This window comes from Culex quinquefasciatus, chromosome 2 (assembly GCF_015732765.1).
Source record: "Culex quinquefasciatus strain JHB chromosome 2, VPISU_Cqui_1.0_pri_paternal, whole genome shotgun sequence".
NCBI lineage: Eukaryota > Metazoa > Arthropoda > Insecta > Diptera > Culicidae > Culex > Culex quinquefasciatus.
In genome coordinates this window covers 176,248,601-176,262,183 of record NC_051862.1, presented here as the reverse complement: position 1 = coordinate 176,262,183, position 13,583 = coordinate 176,248,601, and the positions used below count along the sequence as shown (strand labels likewise).

General features: G+C 34.7%; 1 protein-coding gene across 2 annotated transcripts in view; it reads left to right on the top strand.

The window, feature by feature from the left end:
- Positions 1 to 13,583, top strand: part of LOC6049130 (cyclic nucleotide-gated cation channel subunit A) — a 257,969-nt gene that overhangs the window by 193,733 nt on the left and 50,653 nt on the right. For both annotated transcript variants that reach the window (XM_038251828.1, XM_038251827.1), the window contains 2 exons: positions 2,604 to 2,822; positions 6,987 to 7,149. In XM_038251828.1, coding sequence (XP_038107756.1) covers positions 2,604 to 2,822; positions 6,987 to 7,149 — 382 coding nt within the window. The remainder of the gene's footprint in view (positions 1 to 2,603; positions 2,823 to 6,986; positions 7,150 to 13,583) is intronic.

The window sequence follows — 13,583 nt, the reverse complement described above, 5'->3', positions numbered from 1 at the left end:
GGAATCGAGAGGTCAAAAAATTGCCGATTTCCCGGGAAATTTTTCCCGGGAATTCCCGCTCGTCACCCTCTAGGCATGATTATTCAGGCGGGATAATTGTAGTTGCTGAGAGCTGATATTTTGATATTTTAACAACCCTGTCTAACATATTTCTGTTTGATAAAAACATGATTTTGAAGCTTCAGGTTCGCAAAGGGTTGCCAGCGATGACCACAAATTAATCGCACGCGACCGTTTATCACACAAATGGAAACCGATCAAATTGAGTACTTCGCTGTGACGTTGCGCGAGTTGTTAGCTTAAGAAAACCGAGCTACGTGACTGGCCGATAATGGAATCAATATGCGGGTGGTGTCGTCTCGTTCGACTTTTTTTTTCTGTTCAGAGCTGCGTTAAAGTTGACAGTGCCGGGTATCGCGTTACGATGACTGCGGGTTTTATTGACGGGCCTCTCCAAGGTCTGCCAGGTAAAACTGGAGGTGTTTGCCAAGTTCAAGAGCGAAAGGGTTCATCAATCCATTATGTTTGCACCGGCTTCTCAATGATGATGAGTGGAAGGGGGAACCTGCTTTGCATATGTGGGCTTGAGCGAAGGTTTTCCGGAATTAATCTGCTAAAGTTTACCTCGAAACGTGCGAGGAATCGTTGAAATTGCTTCGTAGAACTCGGAGCAATCTGGATTATTCGATGGAAGTTATTAATTCCGCTGAAAATGTGGATTTACTGAAGGTTTATTGAGTTTCCGTTGAATCTTTTACATTTCTGTGGACCTGACAAGTTGCCCTTGTACTGAACGATTCACAGAACAATTCATCAAATTAGCGATTAAACAATTCAGTTTCATGATTCCAGGAATCACCTTCATTATATAAATCAACTCAGTGTTTTCACACATTTCACGGCAGGAAGGAAGTTTTCAATGGTTGGATTAATTTATAATACACTGACCAGGTGTAATGGTATTATCAATATAGCTTTGTTATTTTATCATCCACTATTGAAAATAATTAAATGAGGAAATACAAAAAAGCGAGATTCACATCATCTATTTGATGAGTGATGCAATAGAATTAAAAATGCTATTGAATTAAAATGATTTGCATTTGAGCAGTAAGAGTTTATAAAAACAGTATCTTTTTTTTTGTACTTTTACCAGTGTTGGTGTTTTTTATGAAATGGACTTTTTTCCTTTTTTTTATTTTTTCTGACTTAAAAAAAACTTAATTTAACTTTGGAACAGATATAATTGGATGAGAACGATTCAAATAACACTCTACAAACTCTTTTTCAGTATCGATTTTCCCTCTCACCATGGCTTCTCAATTCCCAACAAAAAACCTTCACCCCAGCACGACACTCATTTTGTTATTTCAATCTATCCCGGAGCTAATTGACCCAATAACAGTTTTCCCGATGCCGTTCCCGGCATCACCATCAGCAGTCAATGAGCCAACTCATTGACTCATCGAGTGCAGAGCTCATTCAAATTTGTTAGCCAAACTGGCATTATTGTCGTCTCGATGGCACATTTGGGTGAATTGGATTGACAAAAGTTTCACTTTCACCCAACATTGGATGTGTGTGAATGTCGAAACAGATGCTTAAATGAGAAAATTTTCTCGTTGGGTTCGATTCCCTACGCACTTTCGCCACTTTTAAGTAGCTTGAGTAAACTTTTAATTGGGACGCAAATCAACGCCCCATTGGCACACTAACTTCCAGTAGCGTAGTAAACTGTAAGGTTGTCCCCCCAGTCTCATTAAAGTCATTATAGTGGGACGAACTGAGCAGTTTGAACCATTGAAAGTTTTCTTTTTAATGAGAGTCTTGGGAAAGTTTTGCAGCGAACAAGGGAGTAAGAGTGTAGCCGAGTTTGCCTATGATTGTCAAGCTGGCAATCCACTTGAGAGTTTGTTTAATCCTTGATAATGAATCGTAAATTTTCAGAAAGTTTGCTCATTGCTGGTAGTACAAAATGCAGGCCATGGCAAATTGAGTTAAAATTTGTCCTATTTTTTCACAGCAGACGTGTCACAAGATAGCACACAAGCGACTACATAATATCAACACTTCCTTAATTCCAAACATTGAGCAAACCGTTTCACTGTTCTTCTGCTTGTCAGCGAAACTGTACTGTGTGACATTCAATCCATATCAAAGCGACTTTTTCATAGTTTTCCACCGCATAGTTCTTCCGGTTTTGTACAGAACCAAACTGCCAGACACAATAAAAGGAAAATCAGCCCAACGGATTGCCCTGGGATGAAACCAATCCCTTTGCTTTGGCATTGAGCCAGCATTTTTTACCAATTCCTCGGAACTTCCCACAGGGCTTCTCGATTTACGACCGTGTGCTGTCTTGTGTACTTTCCTGAGATTCGGTTTTCACGTTGAAAACCGATAGCATCAATCGAAGACGACGTTCAATAGCTAAGGGGGGTGAGGGTGGAGTGGAAAATGCATTTTCCATTGGTTTTCCCTCGATGATTGCAAAATGCTGACCGTACCTTTTGACCTTCCGCCTTGTTCCCCGGGGGGAATTTGCAATGCATTTCAATAGATTTTCATTATTTGTCCTTTCTTTCTCCGTTCTCGTTTTGCAGGAATCTTCCGGCGGTCGACGCTCGTTACGACGGTGGCTGAACGCGTTCCGGCATCGGCTCAGCAAACGGGGCCGCTCGAAGCCCCCCGACCAGTTCCTGGACAAGTTTTCCTCCACGACCGCCTCGGACACCCGGCTGCACCAGACGGCCCAGGCGCTGCCCTCGGACGGAACCTGCAGCCGGCTGTCCGTCGATCCGTCCCTGCCCTCACATTACCGGGTAAGTTTCGCCGCCGCTCGATTCAATTAAGCACAAACAGCGTAGGTGCTTAGTGCAAATTTAGTGATTAGAGAAATTAATTCAACCCCCTGCTTTCCAATTAAAACTTTGTGATTCGGGTTAACCTAACCGAAACCCACAACCCGCCAGGATTGAGTGGATGGTGCCTGCCCATGACCTAGAATGCGAAAGTGCCAGGGACTTGATGTCAAATGCAGACCCAATTATCCACCGAAAGCTCTCGCTTTAGTTGGTCGTAAACGGTTTACCACTCTGAGCAAAGACGATGGTCAATCACTTTAACTGCTGGCGTTTCATCACTCTGGTGGAGCCTGGAGAGATTAGACGGTTTAGACAGATCTTATCTTGACTCATTTATTGTTGCTGTCAATTTGCACATCGTCCCCTTTGTATTGGTCCATTTGGCATCAACGTAGAAATGGATCACAATTGCTAGTAAACTAATAAAAGAATCTATTAAGACAAGGCTTACAAACTTTCAAATTGTGATTGAATAAAAATATCCCCAAAAAATCAGGGAGTGGTTCTCTACGATTCCGCAAATCGACTTTTGTTTGTATTTTTTGGTTTTTTCTTGACAAGTCTCCATACAATTTCGTAGGCTGGTCATTAGAGTGGTCCAAATCCAAGCTTTCTCGCTGCTACCCCCTGAAATCAAAGATTGGACCATCAATCACTAGGCTAAATTCCAAATTTGAGCTAATTCTGACCACGGGAACCCTTATCTCTAATCGCTAGAAGTTTGTATGGGAAAAATCGTCAAAATTTATGAAGAAAAGCAACTGTTTCAGTTTTTTTTTCAGGATAATTTTAGGATTTTTTGCCAAAAAGTTGTTAACTTCTGAAAATGAATATTTTTTAGCAGACGGCTCTTTGGTCATTTTCAGAAGTTAATAACTTTTTAGCAAAAAATCCTAAAAATATGGTGTCTTCGGGAAAGTTGTTCTAAATTTAATGAATGTCCTACATCTGAGAATTGATAATGATTTGGACCATGCTACTGGTTATACTGGTTATAATTTTACCACTTTTCTGCTGTATTGTCACTTTTTTAGTCTAAACCCGAGCAGACGGAAATATCTTGGGAATAACATTTTTTGATGTTTGAAAATACTAGGCCAATAACATTTTATGTTATTTATATCAAGATTTGTTATTCGTCGTTATGCATTTTTTGTTATTGAATTGTTATTGCAATAACAGACTAATAGAATTCAGAGTTATTCTTCGAACAAATCTTTGTTATTATTTTTTGTTATTTTAACAACTAATCCGATCATCCCAATAACAGTTGGCGGCATTCTTCCATAACAAAAAATGTTATTCCCAAGTTGTTTTGGCTTTCAATCAATATCAAACCAATAACAAATTTTGTTATGATAACATAAACTGTTATTAAACCCTTATTCAAAAATGGATTTTTCAAGAAGATTCCATAACGCTTTCTGTTATTTTAACATTATTTGTTATTGAAATGGCATAAATTTTGTTTCAACATTTACACATTTGTTTACTGTGTGTATGAAGTTCTGTATCTTAGAAGTAATTTTCTGATCAATTTGGTGTCTTCGGAAAAGTTGTAGGTTATGATTAGGATATTTTCGAAAAAATGGATACACGAAAAAAACATTTTTTTTATTTAACTTTTAATGACTAAAATTTGAAATCTCAAAAAAGGTATTTTTTTAAATTTTTTTATTTTTTTTTATTTGTTTTAGGAGACTTAAAGACATCTTTTGATCTTTTCTATGAAAATAAAACCACAATTTTAAAGCCCAGCCTAAAATGTGATGTACTTTGCAATTGAATTCTAGATTTTTCTATTGAAAAATGAATTTTAATTATTTTTTTGATCTGATTTCTTATATTTCCCATTATTTAAAAAAAATGTATTTCTCTTTTGTCAGTTTTTTCACCATCACGCGCCATAGTCTCAAAAGAAGTCGATTTAGTCCCCTGATACACTTTAAAAAAAATAGAAAGAAAAGTATTTTTGGAAGTCAACTTTTAGTCTTAAGGTGACTACTTCCATCATTGGCATAATTTTTCGTTGGACGATGTAAATTTTGCTTTCAAATTTTCACAAAATTCTTTTTACAAGTTGTTTAGATTAATATCTTACACGTGTTGATACTTTTTGGAAACCATTTTCCACTTCCTTGTAAAGTTATGAGAAAAATTGACTGAAATTGAAATTTTCATTGACAAAAAAAAGTTGTGAAATTGATTTTAGACTATTTTGGATTCATTGTATAATGATAATGAATTTTTAATATTTTTTTTTGTAAATAAATAAATATGTTCATGAATATTCTGTTTATTTTTTAAAATACCTGGCAAATCTGTAAAGATGTTTAAAACATTTTGTGATACTTTTTGTCTCGATATTTCTAGAATCAGACTTTGATCTTGTTATTTTAATTTTCATGTTTATGTTGTATGTGTTTCAAAAATAAAATTATTTGAATTCTCCAAAAATCGTCTACAAAGATGTTCAGCGGATCAAAACCTATTAGAAATCATGAGAATGGATTGAAACAAATGGTAAAAAAAAATTCAAAGTAGATTGATTTAAATTCCATGCTAACTTCAGGTTTATTGTAAACCCACTGAAGTTTTACGAAATTTGCCAAAATTTTCCTTTTCTCTTCTGAGGCTAAATTTCTTTGGAATTTTTGTCTTGTTCATATAACCGTGAACCACGCTACTCTTCATGTTGCAACAATATTTCTGAAAAATCTACTATTTATTGCAAATCCAACTCATAAGTATGATTTTCGACATCACCTTAAAAAATGAAAAATTAAAAATTGTTTTTTTATGCGTAATTTTTAAACACGATTTATTGCAAATTCAAAACACCGATTTTGAAGCATTAACTTCAGAAAAAATTTGATCGATTAATTTTTCGGATACTCAAACTTAGTATTATCGTTTTCTCAAATTTAAATAATCGAATTAAATGAAACTTTATCTAAGGCAATCAAAATATAATGTCAAAAAGAAATTAATATTTGGAAATCGCTTTGAACAATAAAACTTAACATTCTTTTCAATTTCCAAAGTGAACCAATTAAAACTAGTTTAGACTTGTTTCAACGTTTTCCTCGTAAATAAAGAGATTCATCAAATAAATACGAAAACAGAAGCTAAGATTATCAACTTTAAAACCAAGATCATCGCCACCTTGACCTCCCGCGGACTCATCATCCGAAGGCAAACTGAGCATAATTTCCTCGCGTCAGAAGATTTATACCCGACTTATCTTAGGCCGGCAATCTCCCGAAAGCAATCGTCACAACAAGCCTCAAGCCGGCATTTGGCACCGCAGTGTGAAAATGAAGCGCTTTGAAGATGCGATAAGCACGCACTGTCACTAGGAGAGAGAGAGAGAGTAGGCGATAGTTGCCAAATTAATCATAATTGAGGGAGAGCGATTTGACATTTTAATTACCCCTGATACGGCTGGCTGGTTGTGTGCGAACCGCAGAACCAAGGTTGTGATTTATCACGATGGAGACAACTTGTCACCGTGGTGTGATGAACCGGGTGACCGCAACCAACATGGGGGAGGCCTTTAAACTTTTATTGATTTCCTAATGATGGCAATTAAAAACTGAGTTTGAAAATATTGTTTCATTTAAATTACAAATAACAAATTAAATAAAGTTAAGTCTGTTTACAATTGTTGTGAAAATGGTTGTTGATCAATGTTTAATAACAAAATTTATCTTTTTTTCTGTATATTCTGGTCTAGTCATTCAATATATCAGCTCTCCTTTTGAAGATTCTCAACTTGGCCTTGAACGAACCATCGACCTTTTACCGATCGCACCCAAATCCCATTCTTCTTCCCCTCACTAAACTGGATCAACTTCAATCAATCATGCCGTTCCATCACTTAATCCAGTCGATGCAATATGTGGTACTCATCCCTCCACAAATCTCTAGTGTTACAGAGTGTATCCTCAGTACATTTCATTTCCTCTTTTTTCATAAAATCAATGTCCACTTCCGTCCGGTAATCTATTAGTTACACTCTCTGGGCCTGTCCAAGAGACCGCTGAAGAAAGACGTCGACCAGATATCTAATACCATGTCTTGTCTCTGTTTCTGTCTCTTTTTTTCTTCTTCTTCTTCCAGTGGCTGTCGGTGGTGTCGCTAGCCGTACTGTACAATATAGTGTTTGTGATAGGACGTGCCGTGTTCTGGGAGATCAACCGCCAGGCGCCGGCACTCTGGTGGACCTTAGACTATTTATGTGATTTTATATACTTAGCCGACACGTTAGTGCATTGTCATGAGGGTAAGTACAGCTGGGAAGGATTGCAAAAGCCAACTGACTTCTGAAATGAGTTTTAAAAATGAAATAATGCAGATTTTCAAATCATTTTAAAAGAAATTAGAAACATTGCACAAAACATTATTAAATTTTCTCTATCCCAAGTTAAACAAATGCTCCTTCGTCTGGAGCATCAATCTTGCCTCCTCCCAGGCCGGGAATCGATTTTAAATCGATCACGCGGGAAGGTGCCAAACCGTACATAAATTATCCTCATTTTATCCCCCGTGACTGTAAGCTGGTGATTTTCCGCTCATTTCCTTTGCTTGTTTTCACGAATACTTGTCGTCGACATTACAGCTTCCATCAATAACGAATGATGAAGGGGGTGGGTGGGACCAGACAAAAGTCCTTGCTTGCTCTAAGACATTACTTTTTCCTTGAAAACGTAACGCACAACTCAACTGGTGCAACTGAAAGAGAAAGAAAAAACTTCAGTCATGACGCAATTTGTACAGAAGGTTACAAATTGCTGGAAGGAAATGGTGAAGGAGTTATGTGAACATATTGAGGTTATATAAACCGTCGTGAAAGGTTAACTGTACTCGCAATCATGGTTGGGAAACAAACTTTTAGTAATTACTGTTTGTATAACAGTTTGCAGCAGTTGAATCAGCGACTATAAATCACAAAAAGGTACAATTTTGAGCAGCTTCATTGAATGTTAAGTTAAGGAGGGCTGTTTGCTAAAAATAAACAATCGTTGAATATTTTTGCCTTTCTTACTAAAGAAAGGTATAGGTTTTACTTTAAGCCAGGACGTCATTTCCATCTTCGTAAATATGTCGATTCAGCATGAGTTTTAATCGGAAAAATCGTCAAAAAATCACAATGCATCGATTTTCGACGCTTCGACGCTTCGACGCTTCGTCGCCAAGTTGTCAAGTTGAGCTTCGAATACTGGCGCGAGAATGCTGGCGCATATATTTGCTGGCTCGACTTATACTCCTTTGTAGTAGCTTGTCTACCGATGTTTCCTACAACATGTAAGATATCGTAGCTTTTCGGTTTCTTTTGCCCTGTTTGTTTTTGCATAACTGTCCAATGTTTATTTAAAAACTTTTGTGACATAGGACATTCATCCGGCCACAATCTATTTGTTTTCCGTGGGCTCCGAAAATCGCCTAAAAGTAGACTCAATTTTTTCGTGATTTCGTAAGTTTATTTAATAGGGTTCATTGGATTCCAATAGGAGCTTTCTAAGCTTTTCATCGTTTATATCGTTTTCAAAGTTTTCAATGCTGGCGACGCCAATGGCTTTCTACTTAAGGTACTCGTGATTGAGTGTGTAGTGGTGCGGTTGTAAAAATAGCTATCTCTGACTCTGTCACATTCGTAGAAGCTGAATGGCTATCTTCCCAGCACCGTGCGGCACACGCGGTTCACTTATAGGGGAAAGTGGGGCAAGTGTAACAAGCTAAGGAAATGCTCGTTATAACCCATTAAAAAGTTAAAAAATCTGTCGGATTTTATTATAATCATCATATTCTAGGTATTGACTAAGACTTTGTTAGAACAAGTTTTTAAAAAATCCTGTTTTTTTATGTAAAAAAATAATTTTAAAATTTTTGATTTTCCGTACGTTCTACTCAACTAGTGGGGCAAGACGAACAACCCGTTGGGGCAAGAGGAACAATGCATGAAAAAACATGTTAATTTGCTAACAATTGAACTGTTATCACTTAGATACATCAGATTAGAATGTATTTGAATGGTTTTTTCCATTTTTAGATTAAATAATAATATTTTACTCAAATTTTTATCGTTTTCACGAAAAAAAAAAATTACTTCGATGATTAATAGAAAATTTTCATAATATCACTATGTTTTATATGGATTTTTTTTTAACAATTGTTTATCAGTTTTTAAGTACTTTCATGTATTTATTTCCCAATAAAATATGCTGTTGCAGCAATTCGTATTTTTTTTCATACTAAAAATCCATATGGTACTCTTGCCCCATCTAAACAAGATTTTTTAAAAGCTCTCAACAAAAATAACCAAAAGTTAAATCAAACTTTGTAATAGGTGCATGTCATTGGTAGGGACACTACTGATCTAGGAAAAATAGCATTTTGGTAAAATGAGCCTTTAAACGAACCCTAAGCCTTATTTTGTACTTTCCAAATATTATAAGAAAACAAAGGTTTTGAAAAAAACTTCATTAAATCTTATGCCCCGTGGCGTTTACGTCGTTTTGGCGGTTATGTGGTAGTAGAATCAGCTAATTGCATTGCTAGCAACAATTCCTCATACTGGAAATAATCAAAATTGTAAAAAATACGGCCGTACGAGCGATTGTTCCTCTTGCCCCATATGGTCGTCTTGCCCCACCTTCCCCTACCTCGGTTTTTCTTTGCGCCTACCGCGGTGTGCGTTGTCACTGGCGCATGTGAAGCTTGCTATGCTCGCATTTGTCATAAACGCTTGTTTGATTAAGAATATGTACGATTAAAAATATTCTTTTGGTGAAAATGGCGTTTTTTGTTTCTTTTGGAAATCATATCATTTATAATACTTTGCTTTCATAATAAGACTTTCTTCTTCTTCTAAACAAAGTCAATGTTATAAATTGAAAGAAGTTCTACCATCGTTATATTCTTTAGTAAGAAAGGCTCTATCTCACCCCAGGTGGGATTAAATCGGGTTTTTAAAGTAAGAATCAAATCCTGCAATATTACAAAAAAAGTATTTTCGTGTAAAGTGACAGCTCGCAATACGTAATCCAAGAGAACTAGAAACAAGGGAAGCAAGAAACATTTTTTTTAATGTGAAAAAGATGAAAGAAGTTTTTGAAAGTTATTTCATGATTTTAATACCTTAGTCTGAATACTATTTTAATTTGTATAAGAGTACTTAAAAGTAAATAACACTTGAATATAAGTTGGTTGACTTTTTTTTGTAAAGGATTTTTTTCTGAAATTATTTCAACATTTTAATTGGGGTAAGTGAATTTTCACTATTTTGCAGACAGCGTAAAATTCGTAAAATTTGAAGATTTCCGAGAAATCCCGTGAAATTTATAAATTTTCTTAAGTCAATTCTTTGATATAACATAATAATAGATATTTAATCCATAGATACTGTTTAGGTAAATTTTAATAGTTTTCAATTGAAAAGTGTGATACTAACTATTTGACGAATTGTTAGCAAAACATACATTAACTTAAAATTTGTACAACATTTATTGAGAAGTGAATGCTGCGAATACTTTAATGATGTTATCAAAAATCAGTCAAAGTTAAAAAAAACATATTCTCGGATTCATCAAGTTATCAAACGAATGATTTCGTTTTTCTTGACTTCTATTTTATTAAAAAGGTATAAGTTTAAAAGAAATTAAAAGATTCAAGCTGGGTTATTCAAGATTAAATGAATAGTATTTTTATATTTAAAATCACATTTTTAGAACATTTCAGAGTTTTTCTGAGCCCTGTTAAATTGTGACGATACCATTGCCGTGAATGTTAAAAAATACAATTTTTCAAGATTTTTTCACGTTTTCATGATTTTGTTACAGATTAAATTATGTTTGCCTATTGATTTTTAATTAAGCTTTTGAGAAGAGAGATGAAACCCCTAAAAAAAAATTTAATTGACAAAATGTCGCAGAAAATTCAAGTTATTTTAAAAATTTTGGTTGGAAAAGATTGTTGAATTTTGCTCTGATAAAAATTCAATAAAATGTAAAAATATAAAATAGATGCAAATAAGAGACTGCTTTTTTGCTATATTAGCAGAATTAAAAAAAAAACAGTTCAATAAATGAATACGCATGCTCTACATTCCGTTTCAAAATAAAATACATATTGAGCCCTTCCATGAACAACGTGGAAACTTTTTTTGGAAATTACGAAACGTTTTTTTGGTGTTACGTTACAAATTTAGTGAAGATTTTTTTAAGTTTTTGAAAAATTACATGTAATTTAGCATAAAAAGAAGTTTCTGTAATTAAAACATAAGATTTTCAGAGTTACTTTAACAATTTTCACGTTCCGCGAAGTTTCCGTGAAATTTGGTGTTTTGAAATTAAGGTCCCCGTGAAATTTGCAATTTTTGAGCGTGAAAAATCACTAAGCCTAATTAAAATATAGTAATTCTCCACCGTTACTTCTTGCCTTTCTCTTTGCTGCGTCGTTCGTGTTTGTCGTGGATGATTATGACACAACTAACTTTTTCAAAACATTTTTTTTTTTTTCGTAAAATCGCGGTAACCCGTGATAATTACAAGCAAACTCATTATGTTTATAAATCAGTTTTATTTAACTGTCTGCTCTACAACTTTGTAACACATTGTTACGCTCTAAAAAATAACCCTGCAAAGTAAGATAAACACGAAATTTTAAAACGGAAAATTTTGTAGTAAATGAACAAATGACACTCCTGGGGTTTAACACACAGTAAAAAAATCATGGAAATATTACAACTGGGAAGGGGTACATTTTTTATGTGAAAAAAAGTGTAATTTTACCTCTGAAAATGTGTAATTTTACAACTTTTCTGGTGTACAGTCTAAATTGTAGTGAAATTACATCATTAAAGAAGTTCAATCTTCCGAAATTAAACAATCAAAATTTTTACAAATTTTCACTGTGCAGATTCGAAAAGTACAATTCTTTGACACCAAATTTCCATCTCATCACGTTTTCAGGCTGCAAATTATTGAAAAACATGTCTTTTTTCGCATGTTCAAAAATGGAAGTGGTCGTACCGCCCCTCTGTCACGAGGTATCAAAAAACGTACCTCGGATTCGTGATCAGGGAGAAAAGTAACTTTTTTTGTAATGGATTTTTCCCGAAATAAGTTCAAGATTATAATACCCACGTCTCAACACTTATTTTATTATCATTAGAATACTAACAAGTAAATAACACTTGAATATAAATTTGTTCACTTAAACACGCAATACAATGTGTAATTTTAACTTTTAAAATGTGAAATGTTACTTTTTCAGTCTAAATTGAAGTAAAATTACATCAATAATATTCAACCTTCCAATATTAACACAATTTATTACTGTTTGAAAAAAAAGTTGAATTTTGGAAGGTTGAAAATTTGGTAGGTTAAATATTACAACTTTTTTGAGCAATATTACATAAAAAATTTGTAAAATTGTGAACCTGAAGAAAATTCACCAAAATATGATGAAAATTCACCTAAATATGATGAAAAATCACCAAAACCTGATGAAATATTACACATTTTTTATCTGTGTAGCTTAGAGGAATTTCCTCGTTGGGTCCACATTCGTGTATGGATGTTGTGTTAAAACATTTAGAAAAATGAGAAATTTCTATGATTTGATGAGGATAAATAAAGTCTTCATAGAAACTTGCATACACATTTTGCATGAAAAATATTTTTTATGAGAAATAAAACAAAGCATAAGTACAAAAAAGCGGCAACAGGATAATTTTCTACCAACTCACATAGCAGTTGTCCCGACACATCTTCAATTTGCGTGAAACTTTGGACTAAAGTGTAATTTGTGGCCCTGATCACGAATCCGAGGTCCATTAGTTGATATCTTGTGACGGAAGGGCGGTACGACCCCTTCCATTTTTGAACATGCCAAAAAAGACATGATTTTCAATAATTTGCAGCCTAAATCGGGAATGAGATGGAAATTTGGTGTCAAATGGTCTTTTATGTGAAATTGGACGCTCGATTTGATAGCGTACTCAAAATTCTGAAAAAATGTATTTTTCATCGAGAAAATACACTTATTTTTTTTTAATTCTGCCATTTTTCATAACTTAATTGTATTTTTTTTTGGAACATGCCATTTTAAGGGATATTTAATGTACTTTTCGAATCTGAAATAAATTAGAAGGGTCATTTTTCATTCAGAACAACCAAGATAGGTAATTTTTCATTCAAAACAAAAAAAATCAATCTAAAATTTCATGTTTTTTCTAGCTTTGCTTTGAGTTAATTATTTTTCAAAGTGTAACAATGTTCTACAAAGTCGTTAAGCAGGAACGAAGTATTCTTGAAAGACACCTAAATGCCACGCTTTTTGTTCACCTCTTGGAGATACGTTCCCATCTCATGCCCTAGGAGAGGTGCAGGGAAAAAATAATGTTACTTTTTCCTGTTCCGCTCGACTAACCTCTCCATAAACAATTTTGCCACCGCCCGGGCACGTCACGTTCGCGTGCCGTTGCGTTTATTGCGTTGCGAGCAGCGCTATTCTAGAAATGTAACTCTCGTATTCACGCTTCAGGTGTAACTTTGCTCAAACTTCCGACCATATTTTTTTTCTTTTTTGGTTTAGGGTCCCACAGTAAGATTCTGCTTCTTTGTCTACAAAGGCGAAACTTTGTAAAATTTGGTGGAAATCTTAAATGTAAATTTCTTCGGGATATTTAGTTTGAGTTTGTGGCAAAAGTTCGAG